The sequence below is a fragment of the Coregonus clupeaformis genome, chromosome 6 (genome assembly GCF_020615455.1).
Source record: "Coregonus clupeaformis isolate EN_2021a chromosome 6, ASM2061545v1, whole genome shotgun sequence".
In the NCBI taxonomy this organism is placed as follows: domain Eukaryota; kingdom Metazoa; phylum Chordata; class Actinopteri; order Salmoniformes; family Salmonidae; genus Coregonus; species Coregonus clupeaformis.
The window spans coordinates 8685486-8706054 of NC_059197.1; the positions used below are offsets into that span (position 1 = coordinate 8685486).

Here is a 20569-nt window from a genome sequence, read left to right on the forward strand (position 1 = left end):
AGCTCAATTGGTAGAGCATGGTGCTTGTAACGCCAGGGTAGTGGGTTCGATCCCCAGGACCACCCATACGTAAAAATGTATGTACACATGACTGTAAGTCGCTTTGGATAAAAGCGTCTGCTAAATGGCATATTAGTAAGCCAGTGACTCAGCCCCCGTAATAGGGTCAGAGGCAGATAATCCCAGTGGAGAGAGGGCAGCCGGCCAGGCAGAGAGAGCAAGGGCGGTTCTTCATTCCAGTGCCTTGCCGTTCACCTTTGCACCCCTGGGCCAGACTACTTTCAATCATAGGACCTACTGAAGAGATGAGTCTTCAGTAAAGACTTAAAGGTCGGAACCTTGAGGAACACCATCCACAGAGACTAACTGATATCTTTCTGACAAATAAGATCTAAACCAGGCAAGAACTTGTCCTTGTAGACCAATTAGGGTTTCCATTCTCTCCAAAAGAATGTGGTGATTGATGGTGTCAAAAGCGGCACTAAGGTCTAGGAGCACGAGGACAGATGCAGAGCCTTGGTCTGAAGCCCTTAAAAGATAATTTACCACCTTCACGAGTGCAGTCTCAGTACTATGACGGGGTCTAAAACCAGACTGAAGCATTTTGTATACATTATTTGTCTTCAGGAAGGTAGTGAGTTGCTGCGCAACAGCTTTTTCTAAAATGTTTGAGAGGAATGGGAGATTTGATATAGGCCGATCGTTTTTTACATTTTCCGGGTCAAAGTTCGGCTTTTTCAAGAGAGGCTATATTACTGCCACTTTTAGTGAGTTTGGTACACATCCGGAGGATAGGGAGACATTTATTGTGTTCAACATAGGAGGGCCAAGCACAGGAAGTAGTTCTTTCAGTAGTTTAGTTGGAATAGGGTCCAGTATGCAGCTGGAAGGTTTAAATCAAATCAAATCAAATTTGATTGGCCACATGCGCCGAATACACATTACAGTGAAATGCTTACTTACAGCCCTTAACCAACAGTGCATTTATTTTAAATAAAAAAGTAGAATAAAACAAAAAAGTGTTGAGAAAAAAAAGAGCAGAAGTAAAATAAAATAACAGTAGGGAGGCTATATATACACAGGGGGGTACCGGTGCAGAGTCAATGTGAGGTAGTTGAAGTAATATGTACATGTGGGTAGAGTTAAAGTGACTATGCATAAATAATTAACAGAGTAGTAGCAGCGTAAAAAGATGGGGTGGGGGGGGGCGGTGCAAATAGTCCGGGTAGCCATGATTAGCTGTTCAGGAGTCTTATGGCTTGGGGGTAGAAGCTGTTGAGAAGTCTTTTGGACCTAGACTTGGCACTCCGGTACCGCTTGCCGTGCGGTAGCAGAGAGAACAGTCTATGACTAGGGTGGCTGGAGTCTTTGACAATTTTGAGGGCCTTCCTCTGACACCGCCTGGTATAGAGGTCCTGGATGGCAGGAAGCTTGGCCCCAGTGATGTACTGGGCCGTACGTACTACCCTCTGTAGTGCCTTGCGGTCAGAGGCCAAGCAGTTGCCATACCAGGCGGTGATGCAACCAGTCAGGATGCTCTCGATGGTGCAGCTGTATAATTTTTTGAGGATCTGAGGACCCATGCCAAATCTTTTCAGTCTCCTGAGGGGGAATAGGCTTTGTCGTGCCCTCTTCATGACTGTCTTGGTGTGTTTGGACCATGATAGTTTGTTGGTGATGTGGACACCAAGGAACTTGAAGCTCTCAACCTGTTCCACTACAGCCTCATCGATGAGAATGGGGGCGTGCTCAGTCCTCTTTTTTCCCCCTGTAGTCCACAATCATCTCCTTTGTCCATGACTATTTTCGTGAATGTGTCGAGAGATACAGGATAAGAAAACTTGAGTGTCTCCATTGATCCTAGGTCCTGGCAGTTCTGTTCAGACTCAGGACAACTGAGCTTTGGAGAAATACGCAGATTCAAAGAGGAGTCCGTAATTTGCTTTCTAATGATCATAATAATTTAGTCGAAGAAGTTCATTAATTCAACACTGCTGAAGTGAAAGCTATCCTCTCTTGGGGAATGCTGCTTTTTAGTTCGCTTTTCGACAGTATAAAAAATACTTATTCTCCTCAATTACGTTGGAAAAGTAGGCTGATCGAGCAGCAGTGAGGGCTCTTCGATATTGCACGATGCTGTCTTTCCAAGCTAGTCGGAAGACTTTCAGTTTGGTGGAGCACCATTTCCGTTCCAATTTTCTGGAAGCTTGCTTCAGGGCTCCTTTTCAGGGTATTTTCTGTATACCAAGGAGCTCATTTCTTGAGACAAATATTTTTGGTTTTTAGGGGTGCGACTGCATCTAGGGTATTACAAAAGGTTAAATTTAGATCCTCAGTTAGGTGGTTAACTGATTTTTGTCCTTTGGTAGGTGGGTGGAGTCTGGAAGGGCATCTAGGAATCTTTGGGTTGTCCGAGAATTTATAGCATGGCTTTTGATAATCCTTGGTTTGGGTCTGAGCAGATTATTTGTTGCGATTGCAAATGTAATAAAATGGTGGTCTGATAGTCCAGGATTATGAGGAAAAACATTTAGATTCACACTATTTATTCCACGGGACAAGACTAGATCCAGGGTATGACTGTGGCAATGCGTAGGTCCGGAGACATGTTGGACAAAACCCACTGAGTCGATGATGGTCCGAAAGCCTTTTGGAGTGGGTCTGTGGACTTTTCCATGTGAATATTGAAATCACCAAACATTTGAATATTATCTGCCATGACTACAAGGTCCGATAGGAATTCAGGGAACTCAGTGAGGAACGCTGTATACGGCCCAGGAGGCCTGTAAACAGTAGCTATAAAAAGTGATTGAGTAGGCTGCATAGATTTCATGACTAGAAGCTCAACAGACGAAAACGCAGATTATTTTTTGTTGAAATTTGCTGTCGTAAATGTTAGCCAATCACATCAAGGTTATGATCAGTGATTAGTTCATTGGCTGCCTTGGAAGTGAGGGATCTAACATTAAGTAGCCCTATTTTGAGATATGAGATATTATCACAATCTCATTCAATAATGACAGGAATGGAGGAAGTCTTTATTCCAGTGAGATTGCTAAGGCGTACACCGCCATGTTTAGTTTTGCCCAACCTAGATCGAGGCACAGACACGGTGTCAATTGGGAAAGCTGAGCTGACTACACTGACTGTGCTAGTGGCAGACTGCCTGGCCTACACCCTCTCTCATTGTGGAGCTAGAGGATTTAGAGCCGTCTATGTTGATAGATAAGATGAGAGCACCCCTCCAGCTTGGATGGAGTCAGTCACTCCTCAACAGGCCAGGTTTGGTCCTGTTTGTGGGGGAGTCCAAGAAAGAGGGCCAGTTATCTACAAATTCTATCTTTTGGGAGAGGCAGAAAACAGTTTTCAACCAGTGATTGAGTTGTGCGAGTCTGCTGTAGAGCTCATGACTCCCCCTAACTGGGAGAGGGCCAGAGACAACTACTCGATGCCGACACATCTTTCTAGCTAAGTTACACACTGAAGTTATGTTGCACTTGGTGACCTCTGACTGTTTCATCCTAACATCGTTGGTGCCGATGTGGATAACAATATCCCTATACCATCTACACTCACCAGTTTTAGTCTCAGCCAGCACAATCTTCAGATTCGGCTTTACGTCGGTGGCCCTGCCCCCTGGTAAACAATGTATGATTTCTGGATGATTATTTTTAAGTCTAATATTGCAGGTAATGGAGTCGCCAATGACTAGGATTTTCAATTTGTCAGAGCTAATGGTGGGAGGCTTCGGCGACTCAGACTCCGTAACAGGTGGAGGAGAGACCTGAGAAGGCTCGGTCTCTGACTCCGACTCATTGCTTAATGGGGAGAACCGGTTGAAATTTTTCTTTCCAGAAGCCTTGAGAAAATTGTCCGGCTGCGGGGACTGTGTGGGGGGAATTTATACTACTATCTGTACTTACTGGTGGCGTAGACGCTGTTTCGTCCTTTCCTACACTTAAATTGCCCTTGCCTAACGATTGCGTCTAAAGCTGGGCTTGCAACTCGGCTATCCTCACCATAAGGCGATAGTTCACCTGCATATTCTTAATGCATCGCGTTAATGTTACTATTTAGCTTTTTCGGCTGGTGGAACTTCTGTAGAACTATGTCAAGAAAGCGTCCGGGGTCAAAAAGTTGAATGAAAAAAGTTGAGTGAGGAAAAAATTAAGACGTTGGTAAATTTGTTGTTAAATTGTTAAATGCAGAGTTTTGATTAAACGGTTATTAAAAGTAAAAACGTCACAAAAGTTCTCAAGGGGGAGGAGTCCCAGAGATTGCTCTTCTTGCTGGCATACATCATAATTTGATTCTGGAATGCCTCCAGCTCTGCAGTTGACCTGAGAAAAGCATCACAATTAGCCTTATGTGTGTCGTCTGATTTACAGTACCTAAAAGCCAGGTATTTGGGGATATTGTTAAGCCACCTCTTGTTGAGCACAATTTCAGTCAGAGGATTTTTCTCAAAATGCATACTACCGCGCTCCGAGCAAGCCAATTGGAGCACGGGAGGGTCGGAGTATGAGTCTAAATCAAAGTATGCAAAACAGAGCACGGAGGGTACTTCTCGAATGTGTACTCCATTTGGACATATTTTGAAGCATGCATCGATGCAAGCTTCAACGGAAAGTATTAAAGAAATATGACGCAACCACGTAAAAAATTAGCCACAATTTTGTGAATTCAATGGCGGCCATTATTTGAGCTGAAGCGACAGAAAATACACACCTCGGAATGAAATGTTGCCTATTCACGTCATATGTTGCCTGTCTACAATATTTTATCTTAATATGTTAATAAATACATGCTGTGTTAATTTTGGCATGTTTACCTGCAACACTTAACAAAGAGATGCAGTTAGTTTCAGAATGGGTGGCAAGGAATAAGTTAGAAATATTGGGGACTAAAACTAAAAGCATTGTATTTGGGACAAATCATTCACTAAACCCTAAACCTCAACTAAATCTTGTAATGAATAATGTGGAAATTGAGCAAGTTGAGGTGACTAAACTGCTTGGAGTAACCCTGAATTGTAAACTGTCATGGTTGTTGATCCCCAAGTTCAGAACACACTATGGGAGGTGCACAGTACTACATAGAGCCATGACTACATGGAACTCTATTCCACATCAGGCAACTGATGCAAACAATAGAAGCAGATAAAAAAAAAAAACAGCGGGGACTGTGAAGAGAAACACACACAGGTATGCATTAGCACACGGGCGCTAGCACACGTACTCTACACACGTACATTGTAATACTGTTGTATGGTGGTATCATACATTTTGTGTTGTAGATACAGTGGCTTGCGAAAGTATTCACCCCCCTTGACATTTTTCCTATTTTGTTGCCTTACAACCTGGAATTAAAATTGTTTTTTTGGGGGGTTTGTATCATTTGATTTACACAACATGCCTACCACTTTGAAGATGCAAAATATTTTTTCTTGTGAAACAAACAAGAAATAAGACAAATAAAAGGGAGAACTTGAGCGTGCATAACTATTCGTAGTGCATACGGCCCAGTACATCACTGGGGCCAAGCTTCCTGCCATCCAGGACCTCTATACCAGGCGGTTTGACAAACCCTAGAAATTGTCAAAGACTCCAGCCACCCTAGTCATAGACTGTTCTCTCTGCTACTGCACGACAAGTGGTACTGGAGCGCCAAGTCTAGGTCCAAGAGGCTTCTAAACAGCTTCTACCCCCAAGCCATAAGACTCCTGAACATCTAATCAAATTGCTACCCAGACTATTTGCATTGCCCCCCCCCCCAACCCTCTTTTACACTGCTGCTACTCTCTGTTTATTATCTATGCATAGTCACTTTAATAACTCTACCTACATGTACATATTACCTCAATTACCTTGACTAAACGTTGCCCCCGCACATTGACTCGGTACCGGTACCCCCTGTATATAGCCTCGCTATTGTTATTTTTACTGCGGGTCTTTAATTATTTGTTACTTTTATTTCGTATTATTTTATATTGTATTTTTTTGTGATTTCTTTTGGTATTCTTTCTTAAAACTGCATTGTTGGTTAAGGGCTTGTAAGTAAGCATTTCACTGTAAGGTCTACACCTGTTGTATTCGGCGCATGTGACAATTTAATTTTATTTGATTCACCAATTTGGACTATTTTGTGTATGTCCATTACATGAAATCCAAATAAAAATCAATTTAAATTACAGGTTGTAATGCTACAAAATAGAAAAAACACCAAGGGGGATGAATATTTTTGCAAGGCACTGTATGTAGTGGTATAAAATAGTACATCATATAACATAACATTGTTATCTTTTGTTTTGATGTGTAATATAAGTGCCTTAATGTGTTTGGACCCCAGGAAGAGTAGCTGCTGCCTTGGCAGCAGCTAATGGGGATCCCTAATAAATACAAATACAAATACGTACTGTAGATCGCAAGCCCATAATAAGTCAACAGGGCTAACTGGCTAGCTACCACTGTTAGCTAGCCAGATAGCCATGAAGAATTGTTATCTATATACCCACAAATAATTGACATCTATCTTGCCTAATATTCATTTTAGGTCATTTTTGAATGTTAAACTCTGGTTAGCTACATTATTATAGCTAGCTGATAGTTATGAAGTAAAACGTTTGCTTTGTGTATATCTTGTTTCGTCTATTGTTGCCATTGTCCTGGCTGGAAGAAGGTCCAGTGAATGGGGATATGAAGCGTGAGGTAATACATTTACATTTACATTTTAGTCATTTAGCAGACGCTCTTATCCAGAGCGACTTACAGGAGCAATTAGGGTTAAGTGCCTTGCTCAATACAGTAGGGGCAGTGCGAGTGCTTCTCAAATGTCATGTTTTATTCTTCCTCCACAATCTCATCCTCACAAGAACGTACTCAAGAGAACGTCGTCTGAGAATGCATTCGGAGCATGAGTGTGTGGAGCTAGAATGCATATTGAGGAACACCCAGAGTCTTGTGGGCTGCTGAACCTCTCTCTATCCATGACTCAGCTAAACCGTCATGCTGACAGCTGCCAAAGGCCCATTCGTGTTCCCCTACAACATGGTGCAGGATGCCTCTCCACATGTTCTACAACAGTGAAAACCATTTATCAGTAACCATTTACTACACAATAGCCTGCCATGTGATTAATCCCTGTAATGACAGTGCTGAAATTACGGTCAAGTATGATACCAGCCATTACAAATATAAATTACAAATCATCCAATAGTTGGATTTTCTTAGTGCCACAGTATTTCACTTACAATGAACTCTTCAATTACGGTCAAGTATGATACCAGCCATTACAAATATAAATTACAAATATAAATCATCCAATAGTTGGATTTATATTTATTTCTTACAGCACCACCAGAAGTGGTTAACAATGTCCTTACTCCACTGGAGAAGGATGGAGTACCCTGCCTCCTGCCCAGCCTTTTTTGAGAGAATGTTTTGAGAGGGGGTTAAGACAATTCTCTCAATTAGGCATTTCAGTTGAAACATTAAGTAAAAGATAACAAGCAAATTGGGGATTGCATAACTTCCTCAATATAACTAACTTACAGCATACATATTTTTGCCCAAGTTCTTTACCCCATGCCACATATCAAGCGAGTGCTTCACTTTGTAGATGCATGTTGTCCAACAATGTCATCTTTGCACAGCACCTGATACTTGTCGGTAATTTGTGACATTTCATCATCCTCCAATGTAAATCCTGTGTCTTCAGAGTGATGATGATCAAGCTCTGGGCTCCCGAGTGGCACAGCGGTCTAAGGCACTGCATCTCAGCTTGAGGCGTCACTCCAGACCCCCTGGTTCGATTCCAGGCTGTATCACAACCGGCCGTGATTGGGAGTCCCATAGGGCAGCGCACAATTGGCCCAGAGTCGTCCGTGTTTGGCCGGTGTAGGCCGTCATTGTAAATAAGAATTTGTTCTTAACTGACTTGCCTAGTTAAATAAAGGTTCAATTAAAAATTTAAAAATTAAAAGCACAGACTGATCGAGGCTAAGGACTGGGAGTAATTGCACCTCCTTTGCTAAGGCACTGTCAGTTCTACAAATATTGGAGTAAAGAAAACAAGCTAATATTTTGGATTCTGAAGGGGTACGACATTTGAAGTAAGCTCATAAGTTAATTTTAATAAGGAAAGCATTTACTCAATCAGTAGGTCTGTAATGTTCAAAAAACAAACATGGTTTTGAGACCTACCTCAGACCAAAAGGAGGGATGTAGTCATCAGAGCTGTCCTTCTCCGATGTCACTTCCTCATCCGATGGTATCCAACTGTCGTCTGACACATCCTCTTCCATGTCCTCTTCTGATGGCTTCCTGGTGTCCTAATCAATTCTACAAGAAATAGCAGAATAATGAAAAGGGTGCATGAGTTGATAATCACATACGGTTCAAATAGCAATTAGAACAGGCCTGTCCTCCCTTTGGACCATTTGTTACAAATTAATAGACTGTAGTTGTAGGAGACCATTCGGAGTATCCAAAAAGTTACAATAGCAAGCTACAAAATTAAATGTACTTGCACACAGTTGATGAGACTGTTGTACTGATGATATTGGCAGTGTTTGTGTCACCAATAGTAATTTGGTTCATACTTATGTGAAAAAGAATGATAGTAATCAGTATTCGGCATTGTATCATAGGCCAACAGAATGTATATATTTGATTGAAAGGTTCATATTCTGCAAGTTTTCTAAAATACATTTGTATTTGTATTTATTACGGATCCCCATTAGCTGCTGCTAAGGCAGCAGCTACTCTTCCTGGGGTCTGGCAAAATTAAGGCAGTTACACTTTTTTTTAAAACATTACAATACATTCATAACAGATTTCACAACACACTAAGTGTGTGCCCTTAGGCCCCTACTCCACTACCACATATCTACAACACAAAATACGTGTATGTATAGTGCGTATGTTATCATGTGTGTGTATACATGTGTCTGCGCCTATGTCACAGTCCCCGCTGTTCCATTAGGTGTATTTTTATCTGTTTTTTAAATCTGATTCTACTGCTTGCATCAGTTACCTGATGTGGAATAGAGTTCCATGTAGTCATGGCTGTCACGATCGTCTAAAGGAGCGGACCAATACGCAGCGCGTGGAGTGAACATAATGACTTTATTTAATAAAGCAACCACGAAAAAACAACAAATGACGATAGTGAAGTCCTCTGTAACACTGACAGAAACATGGAACAAAAACCCACAAACAAACAGTGAAACACAACAGTATATATATGGCTCCCAATCAGAGATAACGAGCCGACAGCTGACACTCGTTACCTCCGATTGGGAGTCATTGACCAATCACCACTAAACACAAACAAAATGAAACTCACCCAACCCCAACACCACCAAATGAAATACACCCTGGCTCTAACACACAGTCCTGGAGCCAGAGTGTGACAGTACCCCCCCCTAAAGGTGCGAACTCCGGGCGCACCAGCATACAGTCTAGGGGAGGGTCTGGGTGGGCGTCTGTCCACGGTGGCGGTTCTGCCCCTGGTCGTGGTCCCCATCCCACCTTAGTCACCACCCGCTTCCCTAGCCTCCTCCACATGACCACCCCCCAACTAAACCCCACTGGGTTAAGGGGCGGCACCGGACTAAGGGGCAGCACCGGACTAAGGGGCAGCACCGGACTAAGGGGCAGTACCGGACTAAGGGGCAGTACCGGACTAAGGGGCAGTACCAGGCTGAATGGCGGATACTGGCTGGACGGCTCTGGTGGCTCCCGGCTGGTCGGCTCTGGCGGATCCCGGCTGGACGGCTCTGGCGGATCCCGGCTGGACGGCTCTGGCGGATTTCGGCTGGACGGCTCTGGCGGATCCCGGCTGGACGGCTCTGGCGGATCCCGGCTGGACGGCTCTGGCGGATCCCGGCTGGACGGCTCTGGCGGGTCCCGGCTGGACGGCACTGGCGGGTCCCGGCTGGGCGGCTCTGGCGGGTCCCGGCTGGACGACTCTGGCGGATCCCGGCTGGACGGCTCTGGCGGATCCCGGCTGGACGGCTCTGGCGGATCCCGGCTGGACGGCTCTGGCGGATCCCGGCTGGACGGCTCTGGCGGATCCCGGCTGGCTGGCTCTGGCGGATCCCGGCTGGACGGCTCTGGCGGATCCCGGCTGGGACGGCTCTGGCGGATCCCGGCTGGACGGCTCTGGCGGATCCCGGCTGGACGGCTCTGGCGGATCCCGGCTGGACGGCTCTGGCGGATCCCGGCTGGACGGCTCTGGCGGATCCTGGCTGGCCGGCTCTGGCGGATCCTGGCTGGCCGGCTCTGGCGGATCCTGGCTGGACGGCTCTGGCGGATCCTGGCTGGACGGCTCTGGCGGATCCTGGCTGGACGGCTCTGGCGGATCCTGGCTGGACGGCTCATGGCTGGCTGACGGATCCTGGCTGGACGGCTCTGGCAGATCCTGGCTGGAACGGCTCTGGCGGATCCTGGCTGGACGGCTCTGGCGGATCCTGGCTGGACGGCTCTGGCGGATCCTGGCTGGACGGCTCTGGCGGATCCTGGCTGGACGGCTCATGGCTGGCTAACGGATCTGGCTGCTCATGGCTGGCTGACGGATCTGGCTGCTCATGGCTGGCTGACGGATCTGGCTGCTCATGGCTGGCTGACGGATCTGGCTGCTCATGGCTAGCTGACGGATCTGGCTGCTCATGGCTGGCTGACGGATCTGGCTGCTCATGGCTGGCTGACGGGTCTGGCTGCTCGTGGCTGGCTGACGGATCTGGCTGCTCATGGCTGGCTGACGGATCTGGCTGCTCGTGGCTGGCTGACGGATCTGGCTGCTCGTGGCTGGCTGACGGATCTGGCTGCTCGCGGCTGGCTGACGGATCTGGCTGCTCATGGCTGGTTGACGGATCTGGCTGCTCATGGCTGGCTGACGGATCTGGCTGCTCATGGCTGGCTGACGGATCTGGCTGCTCATGGCTGGCTGACGGATCTGGCTGCTCATGGCTGGCTGACGGATCTGGCTGCTCATGGCTAGCTGACGGATCTGGCTGCTCGTGGCTGGCTGACGGATCTGGCTGCTCGTGGCTGGCTGACGGATCTGGCTGCTCATGGCTGGTTGACAGATCTGGCTGCTCATGGCTGGCTGACGGATCTGGCTGCTCATGGCTGGCTGACGGATCTGGCTGCTCATGGCTGGCTGACGGATCTGGCTGCTCATGGCTGGCTGACGGATCTGGCTGCTCATGGCTAGCTGACGGATCTGGCTGCTCATGGCTGGCTGACGGATCTGGCTGCTCGTGGCTGGCTGACGGTGCTGGCTGGGCGGCTAGCGGTGAGGCGGACCCCAGCCTCGGATTGCAGTCATCACCTCCAGCAGGACGGCTCCCATCCGCATGAGCCGCTCCTGCCGGTCACGAACCCGAGCCTCCAGTCCAGCATAGGCTGCGTCGGCTCCTGCTGATTCCATAGCAGGTGTATGATTCTGTCTGGCGGAAGGCTCTAGCGGCTCCCGGTCTGGCGGACGGCTCTGAAGGAACAGGCCGGGCTGGGCTGGTGACGCACCCCGTGGGATACGTGCGTGGAGCAGGAACAGGCCGGTCCGTACCGGGAACACACACCACTGGCCTTAACTGGGGATCAGGAACGGGCCGGACCGGACTGGTAACACACTTCAGTCTCTCATGCCGTGCGACAACAACTTCCCTCCTCTACTCGCCAATGGCTCCCGTAATCCGATAGCCTTCTCTCCACATCTCCCTGTGGCAGCCTCCTGCTGCCCAGGCGCCCAAGCCATGTGCCCCCCAAAAAATTTTTTGGGTAGTACTCCCGGGCTTCCAGCCTTGCCTCCGTGCTGCCTCCTCATATCGCCTCCTCTCGGCTTTAGCTGCCTCCAGCTCTTCACGAGGGAGGCGATATTCTCCCCGGTTGTGCCCAAGGACCCTTACCATCCAGTATCTCCTCCCATGTCCATGAATCCTTTATGGGTGGATATAAATCCTGTGTAGGTGGATCCTGTTGCCGCTTGACACGCTGCTTGGTCCTTTTATGGTGGGTTTTTCTGTCACGATCGTCTAAAGGAGCGGACCAATACGCAGCGCGTGGAGTGAACATAATGACTTTATTTAATAAAGCAACCACGAAAAAACAACAAATGACGATAGTGAAGTCCTCTGTAACACTGACAGAAACATGGAACAAAAACCCACAAACAAACAGTGAAACACAACAGTATATATATGGCTCCCAATCAGAGATAACGAGCCGACAGCTGACACTCGTTACCTCCGATTGGGAGTCATTGACCAATCACCACTAAACACAAACAAAATGAAACTCACCCAACCCCAACACCACCAAATGAAATACACCCTGGCTCTAACACACAGTCCTGGAGCCAGAGTGTGACAATGGCTCTATGTAGTACTGTGCGCCTCCCATAGTCTGTTCTGGACTTGGGGACTGTGAAGAGACCTCTGGTGGCGTATGCATGGGTGTCTGAGTTGTGTGCTAGTTGTTTTAAACAGACAGCTCGTGCTTTCAACATGTCAATACCTCTCACAAATACAAGTAGTGATGAAGTCAAATCTCTCTGTGTACGTCAAAGGGCCAGCCGTGCTGCCCTGTTCTGAGCCAAATGCAATTTTCGTAAGTCACTCTTTGTGGTACCTGACCACACAACTGAACAGTAGTCCAGGTGAGACAAAACTAGAGCCTGTAGGACCTGCCTTGTTGATTGTGCTGTTAAGAAGGCAGAGCAGCGCTTTATTATGGACAGACTTCTCCCCATCTTAGCTACTGTTGTATCAATATGTTTTGACCATGACAGTTTACAATCCAGGGTTACTCCAAGCAGTTTAGTCACCACAACTTGCTCAATTTCCACATTATTTATTACAATATTTAGTTAAGGTTTAGGGTTTAGTGAATGATTTGTTCCAAATACAATGCTTTTAGTTTTAGAAATATTTAGGACTAACTTATTCCTTGCCACCCATTATGAAACTAACTGCAGCTCTTTAAGTGTTGCAGTCATTTCAGTAGCTGACGTGTATAGCGTTGAGTCATCCGCATACATCGACACACTGGCTTTACTCAAGGCCAGTTGCATGTCGTTATTAAAGATTGAAAAAAGTAAGGGGCCTAGACAGCTGCCCTGGGAAATTCATGATTTTACCTGGATTATGTTGGAGAGGCTTCAGGGGGTGTAAAGCCATAACACATACGTTTTTCCAGCAGCAGACTATGATCGATAATGTCAAAAGCCGCACGGAAGTCTGACAAAACAGCCCCCACAATCTTTTTATCATCAATTTCTCTCAGCCAATCATCAGTCATTTGTGTAAGTGCTGTGCTTGTTGAATGTCCTTCCTTATAAGCGTGCTGAAAGTCAGTTGTCAATTTGTTTACTGTAAAATAGCATTGTATCTGGTCAAACACCATTTTCCCCAAAACTTTACTAAGGGTTGGTAACAGGCTGATTGGTCGGCTATTTGAGCCAGTAAAAGGTGCTTTACTATTCTTAGCTAGCGGAATGACTTTTGATTCCCTCCAGGCCTGAGGGCACACACTTTCTAGTAGGCTTAAATTGAAGATATGGCAAATAGGAGTGGCAATATAGTCCGCTATTATCCTCAGTAATTTTATATATAAGTTGTCAAACCCCGGTGGCTTGTCATTGTTGATAGATAACGAGAATTTTTTCCCCTCTTCCACTCTCCCTTTATGGAATTCAAAAGTACAATTCTTGTCTTTCATAATTTGGTCAGATATACTTGGATGTGTAGTGTCAGCGTTTGTTGCTGGCATGTCATGCCTAAGTTTGCTAATCTTGCCAATGAAAAAAAACATTAAAGTAGTTGGCAATATCAGTCGGTTTTGTGATGAATGAGCCATCTGATTCAATGAATGATGGAGCTGAGTTTGCCTTTTTTCCCAAAATTTCATTGAAGGTGCGCCAAAGGTTTTTACTATCATTCTTTATGTCATTTATCTTTGTTTCATAGTGTAGTTTCGTATTTTCTATTCAGTTTAGTCACATGATTTCTCAATTTGCAGAACGTTTGCCAATCGGTTGTGCAGGCAAACTTATTTGCCATTACTTTTGCCTCATCCCTCTCAACCATACAATTTTTCAATTCCTCATCAGTCCACGGGGATTTAACAGTTTTTACAGTCGTTTTCTTAATGGGTGCATGCTTATTAGTAACTGGGATAAGCAATTTCATAAATGTGTGAAGTGCAACGTCTGTTTGCTCCTCATTACACCACGGACCAACAAATATCATTTACATCAACAACATAGGAATCACTACAAAACGTATTGTATGACCTCATACACTATTTTAGGCCCAGCGTTTGGAACTTTGGTTTTCCTAGATATGCCTACTATATTGTGAGCACTAATTTGAACTCATGCCATCTTACCTGACCGACACAGTCGAGCTTGAAGCAATGCCAATGCTAGTCAGAGCATGCACTTCAAATGCTCCATCTTTGGCAGGGGTGGATGTGGATGGACCTCTTAGTCCCTTCGGGTAAGTATGAGGAAAATACGAAAGGTATTGCCGCTGCAATATCAATCACATATTCTCCAAATTACAGACACTATTTGGGAAACTATCATGGCCTTGTAAATGGGTTAATCAATGTTTACATAATGTTAGCTAGCTAGCCAGGCTGGGTAGGAATGTTACACATCACACAAACGGTAACAAATTGACAGTTGGTGTAGAAAGCTGCGGTGTCATTGTAGCTAGCTAGCTAGCAAGCAAATAATAACAGAGCAGAGCATGTCACTGTACTGGTAGCTAACATCTTTGTAGCCATTTACAACTAGCTACTTTGTTTCAAGAGTGTCACTGTTAGAAGTAGACGTTACTTAAATAGTTTGCTTAATTAGGTTTTTTGCCGGCTAGTCATTGACGAACATATCATCAGCTAACGTTAGCTACAAGGAAGACAGCGGTTGTATCTGTCAATGTCATTTCATGCTCCTTTCCAATAAATGTTCTTGTTCTGGTGACATGATGATTGATGCTTGGCTGCTGTTTGACAAATAATAATTATTTTGCTCCTTTGTCCATAATAATCTGATAATGTAGGCTTATACCTGCACTGTATCTGCACGTTTATGGCTAGAGCGCATTTGCCAAGACCAGAGTGGGTACATTCGCTATATAACGCAACATTTTTTGTAACAAAACCATCAGTGGAGTTAAAAATAAGATGGAAACCCATTTAAAGTAAAGATTCACCCATTTTGAATGTTATACAGTGGGGAAAAAAAGTATTTAGTCAGCCACCAATTGTGCAAGTTCTCCCACTTAAAAAGATGAGAGAGGCCTGTAATTTTCATCATAGGTACACGTCAACTATGACAGACAAATTGAGAAAAAAATTCCAGAAAATCACATTGTAGGATTTTTAATGAATTTATTTGCAAATTATGGTGGAAAATAAGTATTTGGTCACCTACAAACAAGCAAGATTTCTGGCTCTCACAGACCTGTAACTTCTTCTTTAAGAGGGTCCTCTGTCCTCCACTCGTTACCTGTATTAATGGCACCTGTTTGAACTTGTTATCAGTATAAAAGACACCTGTCCACAACCTCAAACAGTCACACTCCAAACTCCACTATGGCCAAGACCAAAGAACTGTCAAAGGACACCAGAAACGAAATTGTAGACCTGCACCAGGCTGGGAAGACTGAATCTGCAATAGGTAAGCAGCTTGGTTTGAAGAAATCAACTGTGGGAGCAATTATTAGGAAATGGAAGACATACAAGACCACTGATAATCTCCCTCGATCTGGGGCTCCACGCAAGATCTCACCCCGTGGGGTCAAAATGATCACAAGAACGGTGAGCAAAAATCCCAGAACCACACGGGGGGACCTAGTGAATGACCTGCATAGAGCTGGGACCAAAGTAACAAAGCCTACCATCAGTAACACACTACGCCACCAGGGACTCAAATCCTGCAGTGCCAGACGTGTCCCCCTGCTTAAGCCAGTACATGTCCATGCCCGTCTGAAGTTTGCTAGAGTGCATTTGGATGATCCAGAAGAGGATTGGGAGAATGTCATATGGTCAGATGAAACCAAAATAGAACTTTTTGGTAAAAACTCAACTCGTCATGTTTGGAGGACAAAGAATGCTGAGTTGCGTCCAAAGAACACCATACCTACTGTGAAGCATGGGGGTGGAAACATCATGCTTTGGGGCTGTTTTTCTGCAAAGGGACCAGGACGACTGATCCGTGTAAAGGAAAGAATGAATGGGGCCATGTATCGTGAGATTTTGAGTGAAAACCTCCTTCCATCAGCAAGGGCATTGAAGATGAAACGTGGCTGGGTCTTTCAGCATGACAATGATCCCAAACACACCGCCCGGGCAACGAAGGAGTGGCTTCGTAAGAAGCATTTCAAGGTCCTGGAGTGGCCTAGCCAGTCTCCAGATCTCAACCCCATAGAAAATCTTTGGAGGGAGTTGAATGTCCGTGTTGCCCAGCGACAGCCCCAAAACATCACTGCTCTAGAGGAGATCTGCATGGAGGAATGGGCCAAAATACCAGCAACAGTGTGTGAAAACCTTGTGAAGACTTACAGAAAACGTTTGACCAAAGGGTATATAACAAAGTATTGAGAAACTTTTGTTATTGACCAAATACTTATTTTCCACCATAATTTGCAAATAAATTCATTAAAAATCCTACAATGTGATTTTCTGGATTTTGTTTCCTCATTTTGTCTGTCATAGTTGATGTGTACCTATGATGAAAATTACAGGTCTCTCTCATCTTTTTAAGTGGGAGAACTTGCACAATTGGTGGCTGACTAAATACTTTTTTCCCCCACTGTAACTAGCTACCAAGAAACCATTTCAAGCTATCAATCAAGTTAGAGTAGCTAGCTTGTCTAACTAGCTGGCATGCCTGCTGTCAAGTTTGGTAGACTTTAGAAAAGCAAGCAATAACTAAATGTACTGAATAAGACTCACATTCCTTTCAATATTTTACCCAGATTAGAGCATATTTAGTTTTTTTGTAAAAAAAATGTTTACCGCCAGTCAGGATGATACAGACAGCTCAAGAGGTATGCTTATTATGTTTTTTTTTTTTTTTTTTTTTACATAGAATTACGCATAATGATTATGGCTCTAGATTGCAGGAAAAATCTGTTTCAGGTGTTTGAAAAATGCTAAATTCTCCAATTTACGAAAAGGGGGCCTTGACCCCTAGAGACCACCCCGCAGCCATCCTCACGTATTTGTGCCCCCTCAGATTTTTGAGGTGCATGACGCCGCTAGTAGTACATATGATGCCAGAAATAAATGTGCATTTTACCTCTACTACATTCAGCATCAGTAAGCTGAATGGATTCCGTAACGGCCAGCAGTTTTTGCTGACCACATGACCTGACCAGGAAAGACCTAAACTGTGTTCGAATACTCATACTAACCGCACTACTTGTGATGTAAATTGAGTATGTAGTATGCTTATTAGTCATAGTACAGATATAGTTAGTATGCCAAAAGTTCCCTGATGTTGTACTACATTCGCCAAAATACGAAGTATACAAGCATTCATTCGGGTGTGTTCGTAAATTCGCTCCGGCTATCTACTCCGATTTCAGAGCACTCTCGTCTGACTGTGCCAGAGCGTAGAATAACTGATGAATTTACGGAAGCTCAACACCTGTTGAATGTGGCCGGTGTCAGTAAACGTCGGCAAAAAAGCGTAATTAAATTGTTGCCAGCAGCACAGTTACAGTCACTAACGCTCCAGATAACATGAAAACTGCCTAACTGGTCAGAGTGAGGTGTTCTCTCATTTGTGTCTGGAAGTAGCTAGCAAGTTAGCCATTTAGCTTGGGTGCTTGACTGCCGTTGAGAGGTCAAAACACTCGGATCAACCCAACTCCTAGGCCAGAGCGTCACGCTCTGAATTTACGAACGCCCAGAGCACACTCTGGCACTCCAGATTGAATTTACGAACACACCCGAAGTCTAGCTAGTAAATTGTTATGCTAACAAGCTAGCAAGAGGTTGCATAGCAACAGCATCAACTTCCGGTAGACAGGCGAAGCGCTAGTATGCTCAACTGAAATGATATCGTTCGTTTACAGTATACTAAAATTAACTAATAGTATGTAGTATATACTCATTAAGCATACAGTATGTTAGTATGGGTATTTGAACACAGCTCTAGAGTTTCTCCTGGTCAGGTCACATGCTCAAGAAAAAATCCTAATAAGGAAGATTACAATAAACTGTAGCAAGTAGTGGATGAAACATTGTAACAGACTAACAATTGTACATACGGCATGTACTATCTTAATTTGACCAGTTTCTCACAGCAGGAAAATAATCCTGCAGCAACAGGAAATGTGAATTATTATGTGAAATTTTTGTTAGGATAAATCAAGTATGACATTTAAAAGTGGAAATTACAAAATTTAGAAGCTTTCTAAACCTCTAATACACTACACTTTGTATGTCCTGCTGTGCAGGAAAATTCTCTGCTCTAGCAGAGTTATCAAATTAAGATAGTACATTGAAGTAGTGGATATGACACTAACAGACTGACAGTAGTAAGTAGTGGGTGTGACACGAAGTTGACAGGCTGATGTGTTCTGTGTCTTTCAGTTCCCAGACAACCTGCCGTGCTCTGTGTGTCTGCAGCCGGCTCCATCCGATGTGGGCAAGGTGAGTAACACAGCCAGCAGCAGCCTTTGTAACAGAATTCATGTTGGCAGTACGGTATTCTAAATTCTCAACCTCTCTGTTCACAGCGCTGCGCAGTCGAGTTCGAAGTAAAGGCTTTCTGTGCTGAGAACCAAGACGAGAAAATCGAAAAGCGGTAAATTCAGACTCACAAACAACTAGAGACACCAACCAAAGTACAGTCCACTTCTGGATGCTGTTGAAGTGTAATGTACACTACCAGTCAAAAGTTGACACACTCCATGCTTTACAGTAGGAAATACACATGCGGAGATCATCCGTTCACCCACACCGGGTCTCACAAAGCCATGGCGGTTGGAACCAAAAATCTCAATTTTGGGGTCCAGACCAAAGGACAAATTTCCAACGGTCTAATGTCCATTGCTCGTGTTTCTTGGCCCAAGCAGGTCTCTTCTTTTTATTGGTGTCCTTTAGTAGTGGTTTCTTTGCAGCAATTCGATCATGAAGGCCTGATTCACACAGTCCCCTCTTAACAGTTGATGTTGAGATACGTCTGTTACTTGAACTCTGAAGCATTTATTTGGGCTGCAATTTCTGAGGCTGGTAACTCTAATGAAGTTATCATCTGCAGCAGAGGTATATCTGGGTCTTCCATTCCTGTGGTGATCCTCATGAGAGCCAGTTTCATTATAGAGCTTGATGGCAAAGGGTGGCTATTTGAAGAATCTCAAATATAACATATTTTGATTTGTTTAATACTTTTTTGGTTACTACATGATTACATATGTGTTATTTCATAGTTTTGAAGTCTTCACTATTATTCTATAATGTAGAAAATAGTAAAAATAAAGAAAAACCCTGGAATGAGTAGATGTGTCCAAACTTTTGACTGGTACTGTAGTTCCACCAGTCCCAATTCATATACTATATTGTCTTTAGTTGCTCTGAATATGTGTGTGTTCTGGTTTACTGCACTACAGGTCCAAGTCATTGCATTTCAGAATCAAGTGTTGTCCAGCATGACAGTTCTTCATCAAGCCACCAGGTTACTGACCTTTGCTCTCGGTCTCCCACAGGAGCTCCGTGCGTCTGGCCATCCGTAAGATCCAGTACGCTCCGGAGGATAGTAAGACCGTCCCGTCCTCAGAGACCACCTGTGAGTTCCTCATGTCGGACAAACCTCTGCACATGCAGGTCAGCCTGGAGAAAGAGGTGAGTTGTCCTTCAGAGAAACCAGTGAGTCAGCTTCAGTTCCTCACCATGGGCTAGAATTGTAGGAGACAAACCTTTGAACATAGCAGAGTGACAGCAGCCCTGCAAGGTTTAAAATGAAGTGTTTAGTTCCAAAGTTTTATATCCACCAACTTTCACACTTGTTTTTTCATCAGAAATGATTGCTTATAGGTACCTACATGTGAGTTTAAAATATTACTTTCTCTGATTTCTAATGAAATCATGTACATATTACCTAAATTACCTCGACTAACGCCGCACATTGACTCGGTACCGGTACCCCCTGTATATAGCCACGTTAATGTTATTCTATTGTGTTACTTTCTTTTTACTTTCATTTATTTAGTAAATATTTTCTTAACTCTTATTTTTCTTAAAAATGCATTGTTGGTTAAGTGCTTGTAAGTAAGCATTTCACGGTAAGGTTGTATCTGGCGCATGTGACATTTTTTGGTTGATTTGATTTGAAAATGGGTTTTGTTGCAAAACGCTATAGCCATTGTTAAACTTAGCTAAGGGGTGGTCAACATACCCAATTTTTTTTTTTTTGGGGGGGGGGGGCTTGAACGTCAAAACTAGATAAAAAGAATGTAGAAATGATAATGGACCTATATGTTTTCAAATAACTGACCTTTTTCTGGCCCGCAAATTGCTTTTGATTATCAAATCGGTCCTGAAAAACATCT

The 20569-nt window shown here is 44.5% G+C and overlaps 1 protein-coding gene across 1 annotated transcript in view; it reads left to right on the top strand.

The window, feature by feature from the left end:
* Nucleotides 1-20569, top strand: part of LOC121567282 (S-arrestin-like) — a 47247-nt gene that overhangs the window by 2737 nt on the left and 23941 nt on the right. The window contains exons 6-8 of the mRNA XM_045218015.1: nucleotides 18612-18671; nucleotides 18758-18825; nucleotides 19727-19862. Coding sequence (XP_045073950.1) covers nucleotides 18612-18671; nucleotides 18758-18825; nucleotides 19727-19862 — 264 coding nt within the window. The remainder of the gene's footprint in view (nucleotides 1-18611; nucleotides 18672-18757; nucleotides 18826-19726; nucleotides 19863-20569) is intronic.